The sequence below is a fragment of the Nesoenas mayeri genome, assembly GCF_963082525.1.
Source record: "Nesoenas mayeri genome assembly, chromosome: Z".
NCBI classification, from domain to species: domain Eukaryota; kingdom Metazoa; phylum Chordata; class Aves; order Columbiformes; family Columbidae; genus Nesoenas; species Nesoenas mayeri.
The window spans coordinates 57,245,694-57,271,429 of record NC_137542.1 but is presented as its reverse complement, the minus strand read 5'-3'; the positions used below and the strand labels follow the sequence as shown (position 1 = coordinate 57,271,429).

Genomic DNA, 25,736 nt, shown 5'->3' with positions numbered 1-25,736 from the left:
TTTTAGTATAGGAATATATATGGGTTTATTTCTGCAATATCTTTTATCACCATTGACACTTCTGTTTTAGTGTAGGCTTACAGGATCTGAAGTTAATTGAAACATTTTCTTTCTTTTTCTTTCTTCCTTTTAGTCACCAAATCAAATCTTTACAATATAGCAGCACAGGAGATGTCATTCTCGTTGTCTCTGGTAACTCTCAGGCGAAAGTTCTTGACAGAGATGGCTTCCCAGTTATGGAATGCATAAAAGGAGACCAGTACATTGTGGATATGACAAACACAAAGGTAAAGTCAGAATTGAATGAGGTAAAATCAGTTACTTGAATGCCAGAAGACTGACAATATTGTGTATTTTCACTCTTACCAAGAAATCTCATGAACTTCATGCAAAGCCCTGTCTCTGGGTTGTGATAGTCCATGTATTGATACATAATGGAAGTTGTGGAAGCTTCATCCATTTTCAACATCCAGCTAGACAAAGCCATGCCTGACCTGATTGGCCTGTTGGCTCTCATCTGGCTTTCAGTGGAGTTGACCTAAGTGAACTCAAGAGGTTTCTTCCAACTAATGTTTCTATGCAGCTACAACAAATTCATCTTCTAAACAGGATATCTTTCAAAAAGTGTCAGCTTCCCCCATACCCTTGTCTAACCAACAAAAAAATACTAGAAGCTATTGATCTGATCTGGGCTCTTGCTTTCTTCCACACTCCATTATTTTGTTATACAATTTACATCTTTCAGAGCAGGGGTTGGAGGTTGTTATTGCTGTTACTTGCATACTGTAAGACTAATAAGTAACAATATGCACACTTTTAATGGTAGCTAAAAATGCAAGTGGCAAAGGTCTGATTCATAGTTTTGAAGTATCTTAAAAACAGTTGATTGGGTTTTGACCACTTTGCCTTCATATTTCCACAAACTATCTGAAACAAGGATTCTACTTACATAAATAATTTAAATACAGGTCAGTTTTTTAGATAGCTTAAGTCTAAAAAGTAAAGAAAAATATACTGCTCAAACTGATGATAAAGTTGATTTATTTATTGCTTGTAAAGCATATTGCCAAATAACTAGGCTAAATGCTGTTTTGCCTAAAGCTGTTCTTGTCAGATGACTATTTTTTTTGGCTAGTGATATGTATATAAAACCATCAAATGGTAACATCTGCTTTAGTTCTTGTTTACTTTAAAATAATTCAGATTTTCTTTCTCTTGTAAACTTCTAGAATTCCACTGTATTGTGGTCCAACAGCCAAAATGCTAAAATATTTATTATATTGCCCCATTAACTTTTCAGTATTTCTCTCTATATTTTGCTTAAAGCAAACTGAAGTAATTCCAGAATTGCAGGAGTAGTTTCCAAATATCCCTTTGAATGTAGTCAGTGAGCATATGCCTGTACTTCAAAGTTGTACTACAACTGGACAAAGACATTTTATGTTCTTAGTCACCATAATGGCAATCACTTACTTTGGATAAAATACTTACCTTCTGTTTGTCCATCCTAAAGGAAGAGGGCTGACTACTCAATTTGCAGCCTTTAATCATTTATGAAGGACTCATCTGAGGTTAAATCCATCTTGACTCTTTAATTCTATTTCCTCAGTTTTCTTCAACAAGGTCTTTGCTTAGTGTGTTTTAGCATTGAGTGCCACCCTGGTAATTTTTGTTATTCCTGTTATTTTTGTATAACTTGGCCAAATTTGCATGAAACCATATTGATGCCTGTTTTTTCATCCTTTCTCTGTATCACAGTTCTCCCAAGAGAAAAGGGGGAAGTATGATTCCATTCCATATTCTGAAAGAAAAAATACAAATAGAAGAATGGCTGGGTTTTTATAACATGCAAATGAAAACATACATGGGTGAAATTAATCAGAGTTCATAAAATCTGTTAAATCATTGTGATGTCAGTTAATCATTGCTGTGGTCAGAAGGATCTGATTTGGCCCTCAGCTTTTATGGGATTCCACTTGAAGTATTTAGAATAAAACTTATAAAACCTTATAAGACATGCTGCAAAACCTTGTAAGACCTGTTTGTGTTTATTTCCTTAGGGTCACACAGCAATGCTCAATTCAGGTTGCTGGCATCCAAAAATAAAGGAAGAATTTTTGACATGTTCTAATGATGGGTGAGTATTGAGGTCTATCTTTGTCATCGTTTTTTGAGAGGCTTGCTTGACTTCAGTGTTTTAATACTGTACACTAATTTGCTTTAAATATAATCTTTTAAAATCCTGAGTGAGTGCTCAGGACAATGTTAGGTGGGATCTGGAAGCAAAAATTTTATGTGTTTCAGCTCTGGATAATTAAATTTTTGTTTTGTTTTAATTATTTTGGTTCTGTAATTTAAAATTACTTTTAATGGTATTTCATGAAACATGTTAGTTAAATATGTTTTAATGAAGATTCTTGGACAAAATTTAACCTGGGATATATTCAGAGGAGAATAATTCCTGTCTAGAGACTCAAAACTAACTGGATTCACTGGCAAGACACAGTATTTCAATTGGAAGTTGCTAGTTTTGTGTTAAATTTAATGGCATATTGCTGAATGTTGTTTGACAAGTGTCAGAGAGACTATTAGAAACTATTTTGTGGCTTCAGTTTTGATCTTTGTGGTTAGAATCAAATTGCAAAATGTCACTGTGGCAATGGCGTTAATTAATAAAGTTACTGCAGCTGTCAGTAGCAAGACCATGAATGATTTTTGAACCAATGTTTCAAATATACAATCTCCTTTACTCCAGAGTGACAGTGAGTGGGAAGACTGAATTGCCTCATTAATGTATCTGTAATGTGGTCAATGGTAAACAGAAGACTCCAATTATCAATTACTTTAAACAACAAGTGTGGGTTTTGTTGTTGTTTTGTTTTTCCCAAAAAGGACCAACTTACTGATTTAACACACAAGTATATGAAAAAAAGGATTTTGATAGGAAAATTCACAGTTTCTGATAAGATTGTGGCAGAAGGAAAAAAAACTTGAATACTACAGTGTGCTTTACAGTTCACTTGTAAAAATACGTGCAAGTTAAGTCAACTATGTATTTTTTTCCAGGTTTTACTTCCATAGCAGATATGTTTATTAAATGATAGAATAGATGCTTTAGGAATTCATTGCTCTTTTAAATGTAGTTAAACGTTAGTACGGCTTGTTAATTAAGTTGACTAGTTTGTAGAAAATCAAAAACAGATTAAGATATTCTAAATTATGGAGACTGTCTAATTTTGTCCCATCTAAGCAAGTGCTTTACTAATACGCCAAGTATGGATTTAGTGCATCTGTGATGCTTGAATTTCTGTGAATTGAAATGGTCTGGTCAAGTAAGTAAAATCCAGATAAACACTACTACAAATGGTTGCATAATTTAATTTTGAGAGGCACTACATGGCTGAAATTACAGGAAAAGTATTATTTTAAACCCATTTAATTTTGTTTCATGTTAGTGACAGGTCTTTGCAGGATTTGGACATATCATGTGAAAAGAAATAATTTTGATTGCTTAATTTGCAGCACAGGACTTAAATGTTAAAGACAATATTCCACCTGTGAAATTTAACAATAGCAGAAACTATAAAGTATCCAGTGTTTAACACTGATTAATTTTAAGACTGGAGCTGTAAACAAGAATAGAATAGTTCCAGTTGGAGGGGATGTAAAATGATCAACTCGTCCAACTATCTGATCACCTCAGAGTTGACTGAAGTTACAGCAGGTTGTTAAGGGCCTTGTCCAAATGCCCCTTAAGCACTGACAGGCTTGGGCCATCGACCACCTTTCCAGGAAGCCTGTTCCAGTGTTTGACCACCCTCTTGGTACAGAAATGCTGCCTCATGTCCAGTCTGAACCTCCCTTGCAATTTTTAATGGCTCCTGTGTGTCCTGTCGCTCGATCCCCAGGGAGAAGAGCTCAGCGCCCCCCTCTCCCCAGCCTCTCCTCAGGAAGCTGTAGAGAGCGATGAGGTGGCCCCTCAGCCTCCTTTTCTCCAAACTAGGCAAAACCTCAAAGTTTTTTATCCTGATAGTGCACTCCTGTTCTTGTATGCAGTAAAGATGAGCTCTGAAAGTTTTGCAGTTTACTTGTGTTAGTTTTGTTCCAAAATTTGTACTAGTCATTGTGGAAAGATGAAATTACTTGAATTATGGTGACTGCTCTGGAACTTTTAATAGGGAAGGAGTGCTCTCTGGATTTCTAGATGTTGAGATTTAGTCCTCACACTGGAAAAGGAACTGCCACATCTGGCATGTGTAGAAGGACACCTAACACTGAACACCAGGGCGTCACTCCAGAGCGTATAGATGTAGGAGAATGAAACCAGTGTTGCCTTTAAACGGCATGCAGGAAGGCTGAACATCCTCCAGTTTTGCTGGCTTTAGCCTCTGTTGGACAGCACATGGAACAGTAAAGCAACACTGTATTAGCTCTTAAACAGGTACTTCTCACTTAATCAGCTTCTGTGTACTCCAAACTTGGTTGCCAGAACCAACACCTGTTTTTAAAGATTCTTGCAAGATAAGTTGTAAGGATTTCCAATTTATCATCTACAGGTTTGGAACCTCCTGAAAGTAACAGTTGAAGCATGTGTGTTGCGCTCCTTGAGGCATGGTGAATGGCAGTGTCTGAGGTTGAAGGAGATGACACAGGGGAGCGCCTGAGGGGTGTTAAACGTACTGTAAACCCTAATCCATATAGTATATGCTTATAGAGAAAACTTGCACCACCTCTGGAGCAAACAGTCATTCATAAACTGAATGTTACAACTATTTACAAAATGTGGAGTATATTTTATCTGACTGCTATAGCATTTGCATTGTCTGTCTCTTTAGTTAAATGGATGTCACTTGTGTACAGTTTAAAAAAAAAAGTAAGGAAAGAAGATTGCATTTTCTGGTTGGTATGTTGAAAGCAGGAGCTTTCATGATGCATAAAGAAGTTAAAAAGCAAATTTTGTGAGTAGACTTGTGGAGTCAAAGGGAAATAACACGTTTTAAATATGTTTAAATAAATGCTTCTAAAATATTTTGTACACATACTTCTTTTTATGTTAACCCTCTATAACTCAAATTCTTACTTGAGTGTATTCTTTATATACAATTGGCAGTTTCTTTTGATTCCAGGTGATTAAGGCAATTGTAATATCCTGAACTAAACAATAATTCAAATGAAAGCTCTTAGAATTGCTACTGTAAAATAAGTGTTTTGAGATTTTGTCTGTTGCTTGTGATTTATTCATGGCATTCAAATTTGCTCTGCATTTTAAAGTATAAATCCTATAAGTAGGTTTTGACTATAATGCATCTGGTTTGTGATTAAGCTATTTGTAAGTTTATTACTTGAGACTGCAGATATATGGGTTACCAGCAGGGAGTCTCAGTGTGTTTTGTATGGCTGTTCAAGGACACAACGTTAAACTCAGAAAAGCCTACATAAGAAAAAGACACAATTCCTTCTGACAAAGCTGGTCAGCTTACACACTGGAATGAGCCTGACCTTAGACCTGATGGTTATAGAGTAATTCTGAAAACTCCTCTGTTTGACTTGTATAAGTTCATGCCCACTTATGCGATTGTTAGTAAATACATAAAACTTACAGTAGCTCACTTCATTTTGTTTTCCTTGAAAGTACTACAGGCTTGTTAAAACATGTTTCTTTTTTTCATGTTATAGCAAGTTTTTAAAAAACCTTATTTTTAAACAAATAGTGTCATTATTCTTGAATTAGAGATTAATAATAATTTTGTTGGGTGTTTACTGATTGTTCAGAGTCTGTTAGCTTTTAATTGGAAGTAAGAAATTTGTCAGTTCAGTAAGTAATCTGATGATTAACCTTAAATGTACAGATGAATAACACTAATTAACCTAGAGATTTAGCTAAGGAGTTCGTTATTTGAATGTATTTTTTAGACTAGGTTAAATCTCGTGCATGTGTGCTCTGAACTGTGTAGTGCTGCTTTTAGCTTTCCAGTATTTCAAGTTATTAGAATAAAATTGCATCAAAAGAAAAGGCAGACATGGAAATTCAGCTCTCTTATCTATGGAACTGCAGTAATTTTTTCTTTAAAAGTTTACCTTACAGGTATGATAATTTCAATTTTCACTAATTTGTTGTTCATTTATACCAACTTTTCACTCTTTTTAAAGCCTATATACAAAGCTCTTTTTAGTATCGGTATTAAATTGATTTAAACTTTTCTTGCACAGGCTATCTTTTTATTTATGGCTATATGTTGCCTAGAACTTTAAATACCCCACAGCTATTCCTGAAAAATCAGCCCCTTTTAATTGCACATAGTCCTTGCCGTTCTCAATAAAACTCAGATGCAGTGTGTGATCGAGAACATATTTGTCTTTTTCATAATGTCTTTACCATGTTATTCAGGCTTATTTAGAACATAAACTAATTAGGGCAGGGATCTGTCAGCAGTATCTTAGACATGTCTACAGAACTGCAGTAAAGTTTATAGTAATGAAAATGCCAACATTAATACATTGCCTGAAAGTCAAAGAAAAATTTGAAAGTGAGAAAGACTTGAAAAACTATTTTTCTCTGGAAATACACCTAAGCAGGCTGACCTAAAAAAATACTTTGTGTTTTAAGACATAACTAAGTCCTTGTTTATATCATCCCAAAATATCAGTTGACTTCCCTGTTAAAAACAAAGGAGGAAGAGGAAACGGATAATATTGTTTTCGTTACTTGAATGTTTTCTTATCACAAATGTGATAGGTAGTGGTGTATGAATAAGCAAGAGAGCTCAGTGATATTAGGATGTGCCAGCAACAGGTGTTCTGTGTCCCTGCTCTCATGTATTTTTTCCTTTTAGAAGTAGAATAACAGCCAAACTTGAAATTTAGCAGTACTGAACTATGTGATTTGTCACTGCAGCTAGGGCTGTGGTTGCTTAACAGCTGGTTTACTGTAGAAAATTCCTCTCACAAGTCTTCTCCTCTCTCACCCTCTAGTATGTTAAGTTGATGTTCATACTCTACAAAACATATCTTAGAGAATACTGACTGCTATCACCAAGTGACCTCTGTAATAAGTTATTTAGGGGATAAATTGTGCTTCAGTGTAGATCTATCTCCAGTTAAATAGATGGAGTTATTTAGTGAAGTAGCTTCACATCTTCAGAAATATAAAGCTACTGGAGAGTGTCCAGAGGATGGCCACAAAGTTGGTGAAGGGTTTGGAGAGGAAGCTGTATGAGGAGCAGCTAAAGTCACTTGGTTTGTTCAGCCCGGAGGAGACTGAGGGAAGACCTCATGACGGCTGCAGCTTCCTCACAAGGGGAGGAGGAGGGCCAGGCACCGATCTCTTCTCTTTAGTGACCGGTGACAGAACCCAAGGGAATGGCAGGAAGATGTGCCAGGGGAGGTTTAGGTTGGACATTAGGAAAAGGTTAAAGAAGAGACTGGACACCACCTTCAGACACATAGTGTGAACTGTGGGGTTGTCGTGTACAAGAACAGGAGTTGAACTTGATGATCCTTGTGGGTCCCTTCCAACTCAGGACATTCTATGATTCTCTGAAACAAAATTTTGCGTTTAAGGTACAATTTAGTCCTTAGACTTTTGTCAGATGTATGGTTCAAATATGAAGCTACTCTACTCCATGGTATAGGGTGCTAAATGTTGGTGTGTTGTTTGGGGTTTTTTTGATTTGTTTGGTTTTGTTTTAATCATACTCTTGCTTAGTAAATGTTCTCTGTGTCTTAAAAAAGAGACAAATTTCTGTTACTTGTTCTATGAGTTGGAATGACGGATGACCATAGAGAGTGTTGAGAAAGGAAACGTGGATACATTCTTAAAATCCTTCTTTCAGGGTTTAAACTATTAATGCTTGACAATGGTAGTTTAACTACCTTTTTAATGCAACCATTGACGATAAGCTTAATATTGTATATGTGATTTTTAGTTTCAAACATGAAAAATACAGTTTGAAGGATGAGTGGTATAGATAGTACTTTTGCATAACTTCCATATAATGTTTGCAAGCATTGCTGTTTAGAAATTTTTCTCTCCTTTAGGACACCATTATGGCCTTGGTACTACTGGTGGAGGCTTTTGAAATTTCATACACCATAGTGAACAGTGCTGCTTCATGATCACTTTAACCTCAGCTACCTTTCACTTTTTATGTAGTAAAAAATGCGTCCTATTAACCAGGTTCACATCCAGAATAGCTGCTGTCTTGTCTCCCTCCCGTAAGCTGCCTTGTTTGTATGTCTGTGTAGGTGGTAGCTATCAGTATATGACTTCTCCTTCATGATCGTCATTTTCTGGCAGGTGTTCCTTTAGTTAGGTCCAGAACTGCATAAAGCCTTGATAGCTTGACAGAAAAGAGATTTGAGCAAGGTCTGGAATAGTACTGCTGAAGATGTCCAGCAGTCAGTTTTCCTGCCCACAGAGCAATCAGTTGTTATTCCTCCCACAACACCATTCTGCCCATCTTGAACTGGCAAGCTCCCTTCAGCTCAGATGACTCTGTTTTAATTCAGGTGATGAGGTCTGTGCCCCACAAGCATTAGAGCCAAGTCACCTAACACAGTTCACATACTTGCTCCTTGGATTTTTTTTCCATGTCAGTATGGTCTCAGGAGAGCATGAGATTTGTTATCTCCAGCCTGCTTGGCCATGCACTATGAAGGACAGCTCTGCTGCATGTGAAACTGTGTTTACATGGCATTTTTCTTGGATTATAGAATCTAATCTTCAGGTTACATACTGTTTGCTCACTCTAGGTTGATAGCCTCTCAGCCTAAGCTGATTACACTTTAAATTAACACAGCCCTGGAGTTTGTCTGAACTCTGTTAGTACCTGCAGTAGCTTGGTTGACAACTGGAGAACTGAAGCTATAATCTTCTTAAATGTTTTAAGTATCAATAATATTGTGCATCTGAAGACATAGGTGAAAGCACAATCTACCTGTGCAGTTCAGTGTAATTATATTGTATATAATTATATTATATTATATGCATATTCACTTCATGTGAAATATTTCATATGAAGATGAAATTCTGAAGTTTGAAACTTTTTCATCAAGTTTTTTCTGAGGTACTTTTTTCCCAGGACAATGTTAGTTTAGACAAATTTTCGGCATTAATATAGGACATAAAATAATACCATTCCATTCCTTTAAGAATGGTGCAGTGAGTGGAGCAAGAAGGGACAGCCTTTTCAAAGGAAGTTGGCTTTTGCAAGTCAATCGCTGTGTTCTTAGCTTAGCATGGGAAGGCAGTAGTTTCGGTGTGTATATTTGCTTCTCTTGTACTAGAGTACTTGGTATTTCACTTCTCAACTGTATTGTGCACAGCTTAGGTTATATGTATAAGCTTTCCTTCAAACTTGTTCTCTACCTCCTTTCCATTAAAATGAGACAGATTGGAAAAGTTTTTTAATTATTACATCTTTCCTGGTCCTGGGTCACTTTGAGATGAGTTATGTTATACTCTTGAACTGCCCTGTTGGCCGATCTGAGGCGTAAATAACTTCTGGCAGGATAGAAATCATGGGAGACTGGAAGTTTTAATATTTCCATTAGCTCAGCTTGATATCAGATAGGTAAGAAGACAGGAATTTGCTTGTTTTACTGATAGAAAACTTCCCAAGTTTTTGGGCAATATACAGATTGGTGAGCAAACACTTCCATTGTGATGGCTTTGTTCCACAAGTATCTTTCACTCCAGCAATTTCCTTTCCTGTCTTCTCCCATGAAGACTTGATTATGTCTTTTATCATATGAAGATGAAATCCTTTCCTCTCAGGTATTCAGTGGTTATTTTAACCTGGAACTCAATGAAAAGACTGTTTTCTCATGAGATATGCATCTTATTTGAATGACCAAAATTCTTTGATTATTCTAGTAATAATAGGAAGTACAATAGACTTAGTAAACTAAACTCTAATGTTTTTGTTTGATAATGACAAAGTAAAGTAGGGTAGACAAGAATTTATTTTGGCACATTTGCTTGCAAAGATTAAATATGTATTCTGTCTAAGAAAATAAAATTAAATTGCCATGATTTATGTTCAAATCTGATTCTGTATTAAAGTCATGCAGTAATGACTAATGATAGTTAATATCCTATAGATCAAAATCCTGGGAAAAATATTTGCTTTGGGTTCTTTGACATTTGAAATTACAGGTAATTTCATTGTGTAATGAGATTTAAAATTGTTCCTCCTATCAGGGTCTTCATGTTATATAAATTATTGTTACAGTTAAAATTCCACTGATAAGGTGCTTTTTTAGCACCTAAGAGATGTATATTGGGTGGTTCTTGTTTTTCATGAAGTCGATTGGAACAGGCTGAAGTTGTATTTCGCTATTAGTAGGCTTTTCAAAGGTGTATGGTTTCACTGGGTATTGGTTGGTCGGGAAATGCTTTCATCCAGAAAATTCTGTGTAAGACTGATAAATATAATTTTGCAAGTGGGATAGAACATCATAGAAATGCTGTATGGGCTTTTGTGAGAGAAACTTCTCGTGTTTAATCAAACATTTTGTAAATTTTTGTATAGTAGCTGTTAGTAGGTTAAAAGCAGTAGATTACAATCCAAAATCTGTTAATTTTTTTCCTGTTCGTTCCAGTAAATTTTGTTTGTGACTTTTAAAGGGTTTATCTGTAAATACATGTGAGACATTTGTCTCACATGGACTGGCTAGTAGGAAAAGGATCTTAAAAGTGACAGTCTGAAGTAATCAAAACAACATGTTGCTAATGTGATTTCATAAGATTGGACTATTGCCTCAAAACTTTCATATTTTTATAAATTATTTTAATTAAAGCATGTTTTTTCAGAAAAAGTGTGAATCTATTTCTAGTAAAACTTGAACACTAAGTATTAGTCGCTGATAATGAGAGCAGATTGGTTAACGAACTGGGTGAAGAAAACAGCACGTGAGGTCATAAATGGAGAAGAATATTTTCAAAACTCATACATGAGACTTAGTTGCTTTTGGATAAGGGTTTGGAGCTTGAGCTCTGAATGTCTGTTAAAGTTGTTCAGCTTTTTGAGGCTAGGGAGAAGTCCATACAGAGTCCTTCTGAGGATGGCAGATCTGTCCATGTGGAACTTCTGTTTAGAAATGGATCTAATAGTTCTTTCTGTAGCACATTAATTACTACTTCTTTTTTTTTTTTTTCTTTTTTAGTTGCATGCTATCTCTTCAAAACCAATATGCCTTCACAGCGTTATCAACCAATTCCTTGTTGACTTTTATCCTGATTTCCTCCCCGCCAAGGCCTTGCTGTCTCTGAATCATTCCCCAATAAATTGTTTTACAATTGCTCTTTATGGCAATAATGATAATTTCTTTGAAGCTAATTTTATCTTTTCAAGTATTTGCTAATAAAGCTTAATATTAAATGCGTTTCTTTCGAGCAGGATTAGTTTAGTTTTGGAAACCTTTCATCTCCTTCTTGAAATGTTTCCAGACCTGTGATTTGTGAAACCTTCTGTTTGCTACGACAGAAAACATCTGATTGATATTCCTCAGTTTAGCTCATTAATGGTAGTGGAAACTTCTGGTCAGCTAATATCTACAAGTAAGATCTACATTCATTGGTGTCTGTGTGATTTAGAACCTTCTGGCAAACATTTTGGTCTCCTGAGGTTGAACTTTTGGTGAGATAAGATGCAGATCTTCTTTTGTCATCATAAACTTACTAAAGCATATACATTCCTTCCTTCAAAATAAATAATTTACTTATACTCATTTGTAGCTTCATTCTGTTGTGTGATTCACAGAGAATTAAATGGATAGCAGTATAATAGGAACTGAAGAGTTTCAGAGAAGAAAAAAGGTGTCTTCCCTTTTTTGGTAGTACACACGAGCTTAAAAAAAACCAACAAGAACAACTTTGTATTTTCATCCATGTTATCATAATTCTGAAAATAGATTTAATTAGTTGTCCATACGTTGATGTTTCATCCCAGCGTGTGTCTGTCTGCAGCATGAACTTATTTTCCTTTGTAATTTTTTGGTTAATTTTTTAAGGACACCAAGTATAGTGCTATCGTGAAAATACATTTTTGTAGTTTTCTTTTTGGACCATTAAATCAAAATTGCCATTGAAATATAGTGTGCATTTTGTGTTTCCACTTTTTTCCTGCAGAGAACCTCTAAGGACCAGAGTGGATTCATATAGTCCATGTCCAGGGCTTATTTTCTCTAGAATCTTTTCCAAGTAGACAAAGGGTGTCTAATGTATTTTACATAGCTCACATTTCTTTACATGAAGTTCAGCCATCGAGTAACAACTCTATCACTGACTTTAGAATGGCTAATTTTTCAACCCAGGACCCATGTTTAGAAGGATCTAGATGATATTAATAGTCTTCTGAACACTATACATGTAAAAATAATAGCATTACAGTTTAATTTGACAGGTTCTGATATTTAGGGGAACAGTCCATGCAGTTGTAAAGTAGCTGTTCCACATGCAAACTCTCCTTTTTTTTATCCTCTGCTGAAGGTTCCCACCCTTATAATTGAATTGGTGGAGTGAACGTTACTCATTGGCTTTAGTAGAAAGTTAGTGGCTTGGTTTAAAGATCTTTCTTGTCAAGTTACATTAAGATGCATGATTTAGCAATGAAACAGCCAGACAACATCTTAGACAATGCCAAGCAGGTTTTCAAACAGATATAAAATAACATCCATTTATTCAAAATAAAATGAAACTAAATATTTATAGGTTGCTTGTTATTTTCCTTGTTTCTGAGGCTTTAGTCTGAACTTGCTTAATATTGATATTTCATGCTTTTTGTGGTTCTTTCACGTGAAAGCTGTAGTACTCGTGCAGTCTACCAATTTCAGAAGTCTGAGAGGTCTTGGGAAGTACAAAATATTTCAGGGCCTCCAAAAGCAGTAGCGATGTGATAGATCTGGCCACTTTGTTTGGAAATTAATATAATTATGTGGAATATAATTTAAAATTATTCCAAGCATATTCAGTGCCATAATATAGGAAGACTTTAAAGAAGAGAGCCTTACAAGCTTTATTTCTTGTAATGACTATTTGTGAATCAGAAGTTAACTTAAATAAGGCACTCTCCAACTGTTGCAGATAATATTATTTTGAATTAAATATAAAATGTATATGACACACAAACCCGATTTAACCTGTATTTGATATACTGTATACTATAGAGTTGTTGCTTACATACCCACATTGAGATACCATGCAGATTAGCTAAAAACTTGTTCTCAAGATTTGCATGAGGTCAAAATAAAGCAGAATTGGCATTTATGAAAATCAAATTATGTAGGAGAATTTGTATATCCACCTTGTCTGTCCTCACATAGCTGACTTGTTTTTATTTCAGCCATAGCAATTCGTCTGTTTTCAATAATGAGGCTTAGGAATTACATGTGCCAATTATGTTAAGTTCTGGTGACTTTTTTCTTTCTCCTGTCTCTGGAACACCCTGAGTTCTCATCCTTTAGCACAGGAAAAGGGAGCATTGAGGGTTATGTAGGGGTAAAGTTCTGTTGCTTCTGTGAAAATCTTGCCTGATCAGCCAAAAATGTATGTATTTGGAAAAACCACATCTAGAGACTTTTTAATAATACCAGAGTGCCTTCATCAAACAGCTGCCATTTTGCACGTGTGTAGTAATTTGCACTGCACTGTCATGGTAGTTCGCTTTTTGTCTTGACATGTGTAAAGGTGTGAAGTCCACTCCAAATAGATGAGGATGGCTTTTTCTAGACTAACTTATCTATTTATAGATATTTGTGCAGTACAGAGCTGATTAAGAGAGCACAGCAAATGAGCAGGCCTGGTTAAGAGGAGTTTGAATAACGGTTGTGCTGGCCCTTGCTGAAAGCTGTATGTTTACAAAAGGGTTAGTAAGGCTATTTTTGTCTTTATAAACTATGTACGTTTATATTAATATTTTTTCTGAAGTTTTTCTTGCTTAAAATGTTAGCTGTTGCAATAAAAATCCCATCAGTTCTAAGAGCTTGCATTTGAGGGCTTTTTCAACAGGGACGTTTTAGTGCGTAACTTCATTTTTAAAGGGTTCATACAGTAGTAGATTATCTTAAGAATTAAAAATTTGAAATGAAAGAAGAACTTGCTGCAATACAGGGATAATAGAGGACAGAGCATGCTAAGTTGTGCCAATTCTTTTTCCTCATTATTTAATCAAGTCTTGCTATTATGTCTATGGCTTTGTGGAAGTGAGTATGTTTTATGCTTTGTCCCTAGAACCCTGTTTTATGCACACAGACAGGAACAAGACTCTACTTTCCATGTAGCATGATTGAAGAGAAATTTATTAATCAAGTGGTTTTTACCTTGCAGCTCATGTAAGCACAAGGTTTTGCTGAAGACTAGGTTTTCAGTTAAGCATTGAGCTTTTGTCTTCCAATTTTTTCCTGAGGTTCTGCCCCTCATATATTGAGGGCCTGATTGCATCAATTATTGATGGTTCTCTTGTTTCAAGGGAAAACACAGTTATATTTTAAAGATAAAAGTATGCAAGAATTAAAAACTGTATTTCAGAAGTGGCTTAATTTTAAGAGCTTCCTTAGCTGCAGTTTTCCATAGTAGGAAGGAACTAAACATCCTGAACTTGCTTTTCACTAATAACTTCCGGTTGAGTGGAAGCTGGAAAATGTCCCGATTTTCAAGAAGAGTAAGAAGGAAGACCCTGGTAATTACAGGCCTGCCAGTGCCTGGTAAAATTACGGAGAAGGTTATTCTGGGAGTTACGAAAAACATTTTAGAGACAATGCACTGGTCACAGCCAGCATGGATTCACAAGAGGAAAGTCCTGCTTAACTAACTTAATTTCCTTTTATGACAAGGTCACCCATCCAGTTGACCAAGGGAAACCAGTAGATGTGTGATTTTTGGATTTTAGCAGAGTTTTTGATAGTCTGTCACAGTATGCTTCTGGAAAAAAAAGTCCAACTCACAGCTAGACAAGTCCATAATATGTTGGATGAGCAACTGGCAGACAGGTTGGGCTCAAAGGGTTATAGTAAATAGGGTTGTATCCAGCTGTTGGCCAGTCATCAGTGGGGTTTCCCAGGGCTCAGTTTTAGGGCAGTGTTCTTTAATGTTTTTATGAATGATTGGGATGCAGGATTGAATGTGCTTTGAGTAAGTTTGCTAATGATACTAAACTAGGAGGAGCTGTGGACTCCTTCCAAGGGTAGAGAGGCCTTAGAGAGAGATCTGGATAGACTGTACACCTGGGCGGCCACCAACCATATGAAATTTAACAAGAGCAAGTGCTAGATTCTCCACCAGGGATGTGGTAATCCTGGTTATACCTACAAATTGGGGGATGAGAGGCTGGAGTGCAACACAGTGGAAAGACATCAGGGGGTTTGGGTTGATGACAAGACAAGTCAAACGTGAGTCAGCAGAGTGTCCTGGCTGTCAAAAGGGCCAGCCGTGTCCTGGGCGCATCCAGCACAGCATTGCCAGCCAGGCGAGGGTGGTGATTGTCCCGCTCTGCTCTGCACTGGTGCAGCCTCACCTGGAGCACTGTGTGCAGGTCTGGGCAACTCTGTGGAAGGAGATTGAACTACTCAAGTGTGTGCAAATAAGGACAATCAACATGGTGAAAAGCCTCGAGGGCAAGACTTACGAGGAGTGTGGCTGAGGTGACTTGGTCTGTTCAGCTTGAAGAAGGGGTGTTCCCATGGTCATCTTTAGCTTCCTCATGGAGGGGCAGAGGAGGGGTAGGTGCTCCTCTCCTCTCTGTGGCGGCCAGCTACAGGGCATGAGGAGGTGGCATGAAGCTGCGTCAGGAGAAGTTCAGGTTGGACATGAGGAAAAGATTATTCATTTAGGGGCTGGTTGGTCCCTCGAACAGGCTCCCAGGGAAGTGGCCACAGTACCAGACCTGTCAGAGCTCACGGGGCGTCTGGATGATGCTCTCAGTCACATGGTTTAGTATCAGGTAGTCCTGTGAGGAGCAGGGAGTCGAACTTCTCTGGTCTTTTTATTTAAATGGAAAACAAAATTGTTAAAAATAGTTTCTCAGTTGTTTATGTCCTGCTGTTTACTGGTTTTGAATCGATGTATTTTCAACTCTAGCAAAATAATTTCCCCACACGTGGAGATAAGGGAATGTAAGTCTATAGTTTTTCATCTTCAGAAATAATACAGTTTTATACTATTTTGTCCACTAACCTTTTGCTTTAGACTTTTAACCTTACACAAAAGTCGGAAAGGAATATAGGGGCTTCCTCAGTAGCAGTAATATTATGATGTAAGCAGACTATAGTGTTGAGTATATGGAAAAATGTTGCTCTGTGTGTTTATCCAAACAGATACAGGACTCTATCCTGACTCTTTGGAAAGCTGAGGCTAGGAACTGTATTTCTTTAAAAAAGATGCTGTCTTCATTTCTGAATTTTTGGGAGGAGGAGGGAAGTGTCTTACACTTTTGCGTGTATTCCATAAAATATGATAAATACATACATTCGTATTTTCTTACACTTCATGTGCTGCCATTTGGTGTGGTCTGTATAAGCATTTAATAAGTTTTTATGGAGATTGTACTAAAACATACAAAGTTTGTTACTTCACACATAAATGCAAAGTCAAATTCAATTTTAAAATTTTCTGCAACCCAACTGCATATTTAATCTGTATAACTGAGTTAAACTTTGTGTTGTTTAGAACAGAGTCTGTAACTTTAAAAATCCAAATACATTTAAGACTTATAGTTTGTTCTTCTGCTACTTACGTGTTGTTAGATTGCAGTTCATTGCTAATGGAACTGCAGAAAAGTGGCTGTGAGTGAGATCTAAGATGGCAGCAAAACCAGTTAAAACTAATTGTTATGCATAGAGGAGCAGCTGACGTGTTGCTTCAGAGAGCTTTTAATTGCTTGACTGCTTTAATTTAATTGCAGTTCATTTTTCACTGGTTTAATGGAGAGTTCTGCTGAGTGTTATTAATAGTTCCAATCTAAGTTATTTAGTAGAGTGAAGAAGAACTTGAGATCCAAATGAGCCTTAACTATTTTATAGCCATGACTAATCAGCTTTTTAGAAAGCATCCTGTTTTCCTAGTGATTTACTCTTCCTGTTCTTGCCATATCATGCAAGACTGCTCTTGAGTCATTTCAGTTCATGCAGGTGACAGTAACTTGAACTGTCAAGATGTTCTTTACCAGAAGTCTTCCCCTTTGATCTTAATCAGAGGTACCCCTGTAGGGAGATTGATTACAGCCCACTCTTATCTTTACTAAGTGGGAGATGAGATCTCAGTTTGTGGCCTTCTTGTCCTATTTGGAAAATAACACAAAATTTTGCTTCCTTTAACTGTCACAGGATTCTGAAGTCAATCACATATTATCTGTAATTCATCTAATGTTCTGTATAAAAGTAATAATATTGAAGTTAGATGTTGCTGGAATAGTTAAGTGAAGGACTCATTGTGTGCAAAGTGCTACATAGTCTCAGGAAAATACCAGTACTCAGTTTTTTTAAATAGCACATCATTAACATAGACTTTGCATTATTATTAATTCAAAAACATACTGGCCCTTCAGGGAGCTTAATATGCTTCTTTAAAATCACTGAACCTGTTAGTCATTGGAAGAAATTATTGTAGGGAAATGGTTCTCTAATCTACTCTATGGATGGTTTTCTGAAGATTTGCTTAGATCCGATGCTGATTTGAACTGGAGAAGTGGTGTGCTTTGATGCAGACGTTCATGATTGTCAGTGTAATGGCTGATTCAAAGAAAAACAATCTCTTTTTTTCAGTCAGATTTGTATGTGAAGACTTCATCAACAAGACAGAAAACAAATTAGCTGTCTGTGCCAGCAAAAAAGTAATTCAGAACTAACAAGCTTTTTTTCTCTTAGTGCAGTCTGGTTGCCCAAGTGCTCATCACTAATGAAATAAATATATTCAGTACTTTAGGAAAATACAAGAGGAATTTGCAGTTAGCAGTAGGACAAGGGGGCATGGGCTTCAACTCTGCTAGAGGAAATTTAGGCTGGATATTAGAAAGAAATTCTTTACAGAGAGAGTGGTCAGGCATTGGAACGGCCTGCCCAGGGAGGTGGTGGACTCACCGTCCCTGGAGGTTTTTAAACTGAGGTTGAACATGGCACTTAGTGCCATGATCTAGTAAATGGACTGGAGTTGGATCAAGGATTGGACTTGATGATCTCTGAGGTCTTTTCCAACCCACTTGATTCTGTGATTCTGTGAATTACTTTAATATTTATGGAAGTACAAAGGGAGAAAGGTCTATAGGAATTCAGGCAGGATGGGCATGTTCAAGTTTTGCCTATACATTGGCATACAAAAAGGGTTTTGTCAAATAGACTGAATCCATTATAACTACCTTAAGTTAAACCTCAGAAAAAATTCTTCAAAGAAGAAACCATTAATTATTCTTTTTTGGTAAACTATGAGCCCGGCAACCACTGTTGTCAATACCGTATATGCCATTAATTTGAAGACTTTTTTTAGTCTGAAGAGGGTTTTTCCTGTATCACTCGTTTGGCAATCTAAGGAGTGTTCAGGAGCATGTTTGTCGTGGCTTTGTTTTGTTTTTAAATCCCTCAGTGATTTGTCTTCAATTTATCTTCTCCAGAATTTCAATGTATTTAAGACAGTGCTCAGTGCAGTGCATTCTCCTTTCTATAATATCTAAAGCTTTATTTAACATCACTTTCCTTTTATGTAGTTTATTCTTGTATGTTGGTTCTTGAAGGTGTGTGTTTGGTTTGGTGAGATTTTTGTTTGTTTCTTCCCCCCACCTCCAGACAGTCATCCTACCTTCAGAATGTAATTACTGGGTTTAGATTTCTTTATTTTTCTGTATTCTAAGCAGCACTGAATATAACATGCGTATGGAATCTTAATCCTCCTTCTTTAGAAGTATGGAATCTTACTGGCATAATACTTGCATGCCTGCATACCCTCTACTACTGCTTTCTGTCCAGCAGTTAGCTTAGTTAACCATGTTTGGTTTTCCACAATTGATCTGCTTTTCACTTATATATTCCTTCTTCGCGTTTTTCTTTCCTACTTGTATGTTCGTTCCCTTAATATTTCTTTTCATATCTTTTCTTCTGAGGTTGTAAAGTTTTTCCCACCAAGCCTTTTGTTTTACTTATGTTCAGACTATTTGTTTTCAAGTAAGGAAGATTCTGCTGAACATTAGTAACTACACTGGAACTAGTTTATTTTTCTAATAACTGTTAATGGAAAATACATATAGTAATGTGAATATTTTGTTTTTAATCAAAATTTTCTATCATTTACTTACTTCTTAATTTTCTACTCTTCCGTACATTATTTCTATTTTAATATGTTATACCGTCTTCCAAGATAGTGATTATATTCCAAGCAGAGTGCTCATCTGTTAGTAAAAGGGATGTACTACAGGTAACAGGTTTTCTAGCTAGATTTTCTGTAAGAACACTTGATTTACAAATAACTATTTCAAGATCTATACATCTAGCAAAAAAATAATATATAAGAAAACAAATATATTCTTCTTTAGGTATGTTAAGAGCAAGTATAGTTTAAAGTTTCAAAGCCTTTTAAAAAGCTGTCAAATATTTTTAGAAAAGAAAAAATGTCTTTTGAAACTTTTAAGTCCCACGTAAAACTTACTGGTTTGAATTAAAGCATTCAGCATCTTTCAGGTTAAAGATTGGTGATAGCAAGGTATTTATCTGAATTTGGCATTGTGCAGTATAGTTCAGTGGGAATTTACAGGTGTAGAGGGGAACAGTCTAGAGCAGAATCCTAGAATTTCTTTTGTGATCCATTCTGAAATCTTCATGTTTGTGTGACTGGATGCTCTTGTGCTTTTGTTAAGATCTGCTGTTGATAGTAGATAGATGTCAACACTTATAATCTAGGATTTTTTTTTTTTTCTGTCTCGTATTTTGTCATTCATTCTTGCCAACGTGATGTGTGAAATATGTATGCTATAGTCTTTGGCTTTGAGAATGACAGAATTTTGTAGCTGGTCATTTTTGATGGGCAGATCTGCAAATACTTGGGGGGATTTTCAGGTTTTGAATGCACTTCAAAGATAAGAATGTCATGTGGGATGGTGTCAAATGCTTTGCACAAGTCCAGATAGATCAGTTACTCTTCCCTTATGCACCAACTCTGTAACCCAATTGCAGGTGGCTACCAGATTTGTCTGGCATGATTTGCCCTTAGTGAAGCCATGGTGGGTGTCACCAATCACCTCCTTGTTTTCCGTGTGCCTTAGCACCATTTCCAGGAGGATCTGCTCCATGATCTGGCTGGCAGAGGTGAGACTGACAGGCTGGTGGCTCCCAGGTCTTCTTTTTTCCCTTTTTAAAAATGGGAGTTATATTTCCCCTTTTCCAGTTGGTGCAATCTTCACTGAATTGCCACAGATTCTCAAATATGATGGATAGTGGCTTAGCAACTTCACCTCTACCATTTCGCTTAGGACCCACAGCTGCGTCATCACGTTCCAGGGACTTGTGCACCTTTAAGTTCCTTAGATGTTCTCAAGCCCGATCTTCTCCTGCAGTGGGAAATTCTTCATTCTTTCAACCCCACCTTTGCCTTCTGCGACTTGGGCGTTGTGGCAAGAGTACTTGCTGATGAAGATTGAAGCAAAAATGTGATTGAGTACCTCAGCCTTCTCCATATGCCAGGCAACCAAGCTTCCTGTTTCCTTCCAGAGAGTCCTCACATTTTCCCTAGTCTTCCTTTTATCACTAATATACCTACAGAAGCTTTTCTTGTTGCCGTTGTTGTCTCTGGCCAGATTTAATTCTGTCAGGGCTTTAGCTTTCCTAACCCCCATCCCTGACTGCTTGGACAATTTGTGTGTATTCTTCCCAGGCTACCTGCTGGCGAGCAACAGTGGTTTTGCTTATTAATTCAGAACATCTACTTGCCATGCTCCCTCAGACATCCTTATGTGTCATTTCAATTTTGAGTTGGTTGCTTTTTAATTCATTCAGACTGGACAATAAGAGTAGTTCTGATCCATTGTTATAAGATTTTAATCTATTTTCCCACTAGAGAATAGCAATTATAAGTCAGCTGTAATTTCCCAAATGGTGGCAATTTCTCCTATCAAAAAAGGGCTACCAATTTTATTTGGAAACATGGAAAAAGCTACATTCATAGTTGCTTCAATCCATTTGCTGCATATCACATAAAAGTGAATTTTGATGTTTTTATTTGTTTCTTACTCTGGTAAAATGTTTTATCAGCTGAAGTTTCTGTTTGTTTTTTACATTTAGAGATTATTTAAGTAACAGAGAAGCTGAAGAAGTATTGTAAATTATTAAGTTGTGTCAATTTTTTTGGCAGTTCCTTCCATAGTTATGATTTTACTTATGTTGGATCTGACTTTTTTTGTGTTCTGGTTTAAATTATTTTAACTCTCTTCAGATGCTGGGAGTAGGTAGCTTATTTAGAAGTTTTTCTGCCAAACAAGTATGGAAAATTTTTCTGGATTTCTCCATCTGCTTGTCTGTACAAATTCTTTCAGTATATGGTAGGTGATTCAAACTTCATTGGGTTCCATGTGCTCAACAGAAGACTACTGTAACTTTCTTCTGCTGAAAGAGGGCAAAGAGAATACAACAATGAAAGTTCTCTTGATGACATAGTCTTGTACCACCATATGCACAAAGTGCATCTTAGCAGAACTTTTCAGCTATTTCTTATCCATCTATCCATCTATCTATCTATTCTATTTGCATATTCTACTTTAGGTAATTTTTCACCATATTTTTGTATTTTAAGTGTGATAAGAGTAGACATAGTTATTAAGAATAGACTTAATATATTTATACTATATTGAATTCCAATAACATTTAATATTGTGCAAGAGTTTTGCAGTCCGGTAGAAACAGAGAATAAGGGACAGACAGAGAAGCTTAGTGGAATTTGAGAGGTCAGGCATTTAATGTTCAAACTAGTTCATTCCATGAATTTTAGCAGATTGTATTAGAATAGTATTAGAATGAGCAGTGGCTTACTGAATCAAGACTTGGAGAAATTTTCCATGCTTTCAGGCTGGGAAATGCAGCTATATAAATAACTCAAATAATTTGTGTAATACAGCATTGTCAATAATTTTATTAGAAATTCTGACATAGTAATAACACCGTAAGAACATTAGAAAAAAAGGAAAAAAAAAAAAAAAGAGAGAGAAAAACATCTGTGTTGGGGGGGGGGAAATGCACAAAACCTTTGGACCCCAGTAATTAAATTACTTGTTTATTATGGGTCATTTAACTTCTCAGTGGTCAGGAAAATATCCACATTACCTTTCCAAAAGAACATTCCCATCCTTTTCTAAGTTGCTTTGAATTGCTCTTGGCAAATAGAAGAACTTTACAAAATCTGTTTTGCAGATGTGGAATCCACCATTTAAAAAGTTAAATTTAAACTTGTATGTAGAGCCTTTTCATTGAAGTTTTATTTGAAAAGAAATTTATGGAAGAGAAATTAAAAATATTTATATGACTGTACATATCATTAAGTGTATTAGAATCTGATGTGATGAAAGAATGACATAGATTGGAGGGATAGTTAAAAAAAACCCCCTATATGTTGTTTTTACTAAAGAAAAAAAGAAAAAAAAATAAAGATAGTTAGTTTTCAAGTGGGAAAAAAGTTTTTAATTTTTTTAACCAAAATTAGTATCCTGGAACTGATGTGATGGAACCAAGGGTAATTTTTTTTACTTGTTCTAATGCAAAAAACCTTAGATTGGACCCAGAGTAGCTTAGGAAGGGAAAATGGGACTTCTGTAATGCAGTGTCAGGTTTTTTTTTAATGTCTGAGGAGGAGGGAGAATCATGATACAGTACAAAATATTCTGAAAAAAACCCTAGAGGCATAATTCCAAATGGTGCTCTCTTGAGTTGACTGTGATATGGTGTGGTGACTGAGGGTCTGTAGTAGAAGGGGAGAGAAAATACAGCAGCAACCTTAGTTAGCACTTGTTTGCGGTGTTGTCAGTTTAAAGACATATTCCCTGAAGATAGATTTTTTGGGTTTCTGTTTTCCTCCTGGCTAGGATGGGAGGAGTTAAATATTAAGAGTTATAAAGTGTTGTGAGGGAAAGGAACTGGAAAAAGCCTTCAAGTAAGTTTCAAGTGTAAACAGTAGATGGGGGAAGGCATCCAAGTGCCTGCTGGAAGAAGGGACAGGATGCTCAGGTAGTTATTGACAGAGCATGGAAGGTAAAAGGAGAATGTCAGAACTAATAAGTCTATATCAAACTCAGACTGTGTGATGAGGGTCCTTAGAATAAGGCAGTGAAAGTATCTCTTTGAGATCGTTCAGAAATCTCTGTGTTTCTAGTCTATCTGAAGAAAAACATCTGAAGGAAAATGTGAAGCCTGTATAGTTTATAGATGATTTCTAATGTTTTGGTTGGTGATGATTCAGTCAGAAACCATGGGCCAGTTGATTTATGTGGTGAGCTGAAGTTTTGTCCATGGTATCATGAGATGTGTTTGCAATATGATGCCTATTTTTTTAATAAAAGTAGGAAATGTTTCTGTGAAGAATAAAAATACTTGAAAGACGTGACATGAAAGACAAGGTTAAAGAGCTCAGTCATAGCTCAAGAGTTAAGGGCTCTCTGGTAATGATTTGTCAATTTGTAAATAATACACAGATGATTTCTTAGAAAATATTTATTTAATTTTAGTAGAAAAGTTTTATATTTAGATCCAATAGCAGAAGTGCAACAGTAAATACTTGTTCAGTGTGGGGTCATTAAGAAAACATTGAGGGGACATTATACCAGTACTATAGGTTATGTAGGCATTTTAGAAAGGGGAGTGTGGCCAGGTCTCTGCTGCAGAAGCAACACCTCAGGAAACTTAGATGTTTCATCTGTCCCCCTGATATTACAGTTGATATTGGGCTCACTTTTTTTTTGATCTGTGTTATACTTTTTACAGTTGAAAGCTAAAATGAATATGCTCTATAGTGTTGTGAAGCAATTGAGATTTTTAGAGGACACTGAGTCCTAAAAAGAGGGAACTGAAGGCTTTAAGAAAGTCTTTCTCTGTCACCAGAAATGAAGAATTAAGGTGGTGAAGGAATCTCAGAGGTTGTTTTTGGAATTACAGCTGAGGTGCTTGTGAAGTATCTTGGGTAAAAAGGCAAATAGGGGGAGGCACGCTTTTAACTTCTCTGTTCATAACTATCTTATTAGGTACACCATGTGAGAAGGGGAAAACTTCTAGTATAAGGGAGGGAGTAGCTTTTTAGCAGGGCATGGTCATCACAAGAGGATGAAGAGAAGCTGGAGTTGTGGGATATTCCAGTGAGTACTGGTGAAGCTGCACCTTGAATACTGTGCTCAGTTTTGAGCCCCTCATCATAAGAAGGACATTAAAGTACTAGAGAGAGTGCAGAGGAAGGTGATGAAGCTGGTGAGGGGTCTGGAGCACAAGTCTGATGAGGAGCATTTGAGGGAACTGGGGCTGTTCAGCCTGAAGAAAAGGAGGGTGAGGGGAGACCTTATCCCTGTCTATAACTACCTGAAAAGAGGTTGTAGCATGGAGGGTGTTGGTTTCTTCTCTCAAGAAGCAAGTGATGAGACAAGAGGAAATTGCCTCAGGTTGCACCAGAGGAGGTTCAGATGGATATTAGATAAAAATTCTTCACGGAAAGGGTTGTCAGGCGTTGGAACAGGCTGCCCAGGGAAGTGGCTAGGTCACCATCCCTGCAGGTGTTTACAAGGCATTTAGACGAGGTTCCTAGGGACATAGTTTAGTGCTAAAGTTAGGTTATGCTTGGACTTGATAATCCTGAGGGCCTCTTCCAACTGAAATGATTCTATGATTCTATAGAAGGATTGAATATAATGGGGAAAGAGTCTGGAAAAAGGCTCAAGTTTTGAGTAAATATCAGCATGGGATGCATGTCAGTGTGCCTTTTGAAAGGCAGGAGGCTGAGATGGTTGTTTACTGACAACACATGGAGAGGAAAAGGGGAATCTCAGTGTCACGTAATGACTGAGGATGGAAGCAGCCTCTGAAGATACTCTAATCTCCACCCATCCTGTTCAACACATAATCACCTAGGCACTCAGCACATGGCCATCTCCAGACAGGTTTTGAATAACTGTAAGAAAGGTGAACACATAACCATGCTGGGCAAGCTGTTCCACATAGCAGTATGGATTTATTTAAGTGCCCCCAGAAAATGCATCATAATCTAATGTTCAATTTGAAATGAAAAACAAACAAAACCAAAAAAAGCCAAACCAAAGCCAAACCAAAACCAAACCAAACCATCAGAACGCTTACATGTCTTAAGCTAGAGCTCCAAATATAGCACTGAAGTAATACCTTATAAATATGAGTTCTGAAGACTTTTTAAAAACAGACTATCTTGACTTTGCTATGGACAACTGGAGATTCATTCTACTTCAGTTACTGATTTATCATTACTGGCATTAAATGTGTGATTAAATATAGGTTTGATGAGCTATTTCCAGCTCACTTTCTTGTCCTAGAATTAGATATATCTCAGCTCTGTAGCCTGTTTGTTTTTGTAGCTCTGGTGGAAGCTCCTAATATTGCACCACGGTGTCTTGTCTTGTTCTGGAGAAATGGCAGCCTTTGTTAAAGTGCTGTTTACTTTGCTAGAGACTTTTGTATTATATGCTGTTAGATCATAGGCAATGTCTTTATGGTTTAAACAAAGAAAGTTGTCTTGAGAATTTAGTGTTTTTTTTTTTTTTCTT

At 36.6% G+C, this 25,736-nt stretch overlaps 1 protein-coding gene across 1 annotated transcript in view; it reads left to right on the top strand.

Annotated features, from left to right (window-relative positions):
* Positions 1-25,736, top strand: part of WDR70 (WD repeat domain 70) — a 127,152-nt gene that overhangs the window by 40,895 nt on the left and 60,521 nt on the right. Inside the window, exons 8-9 of the mRNA XM_080362484.1 lie at positions 134-287; positions 2,061-2,137. Of these exons, the coding sequence (XP_080218610.1) occupies positions 134-287; positions 2,061-2,137 (231 nt within the window). The remainder of the gene's footprint in view (positions 1-133; positions 288-2,060; positions 2,138-25,736) is intronic.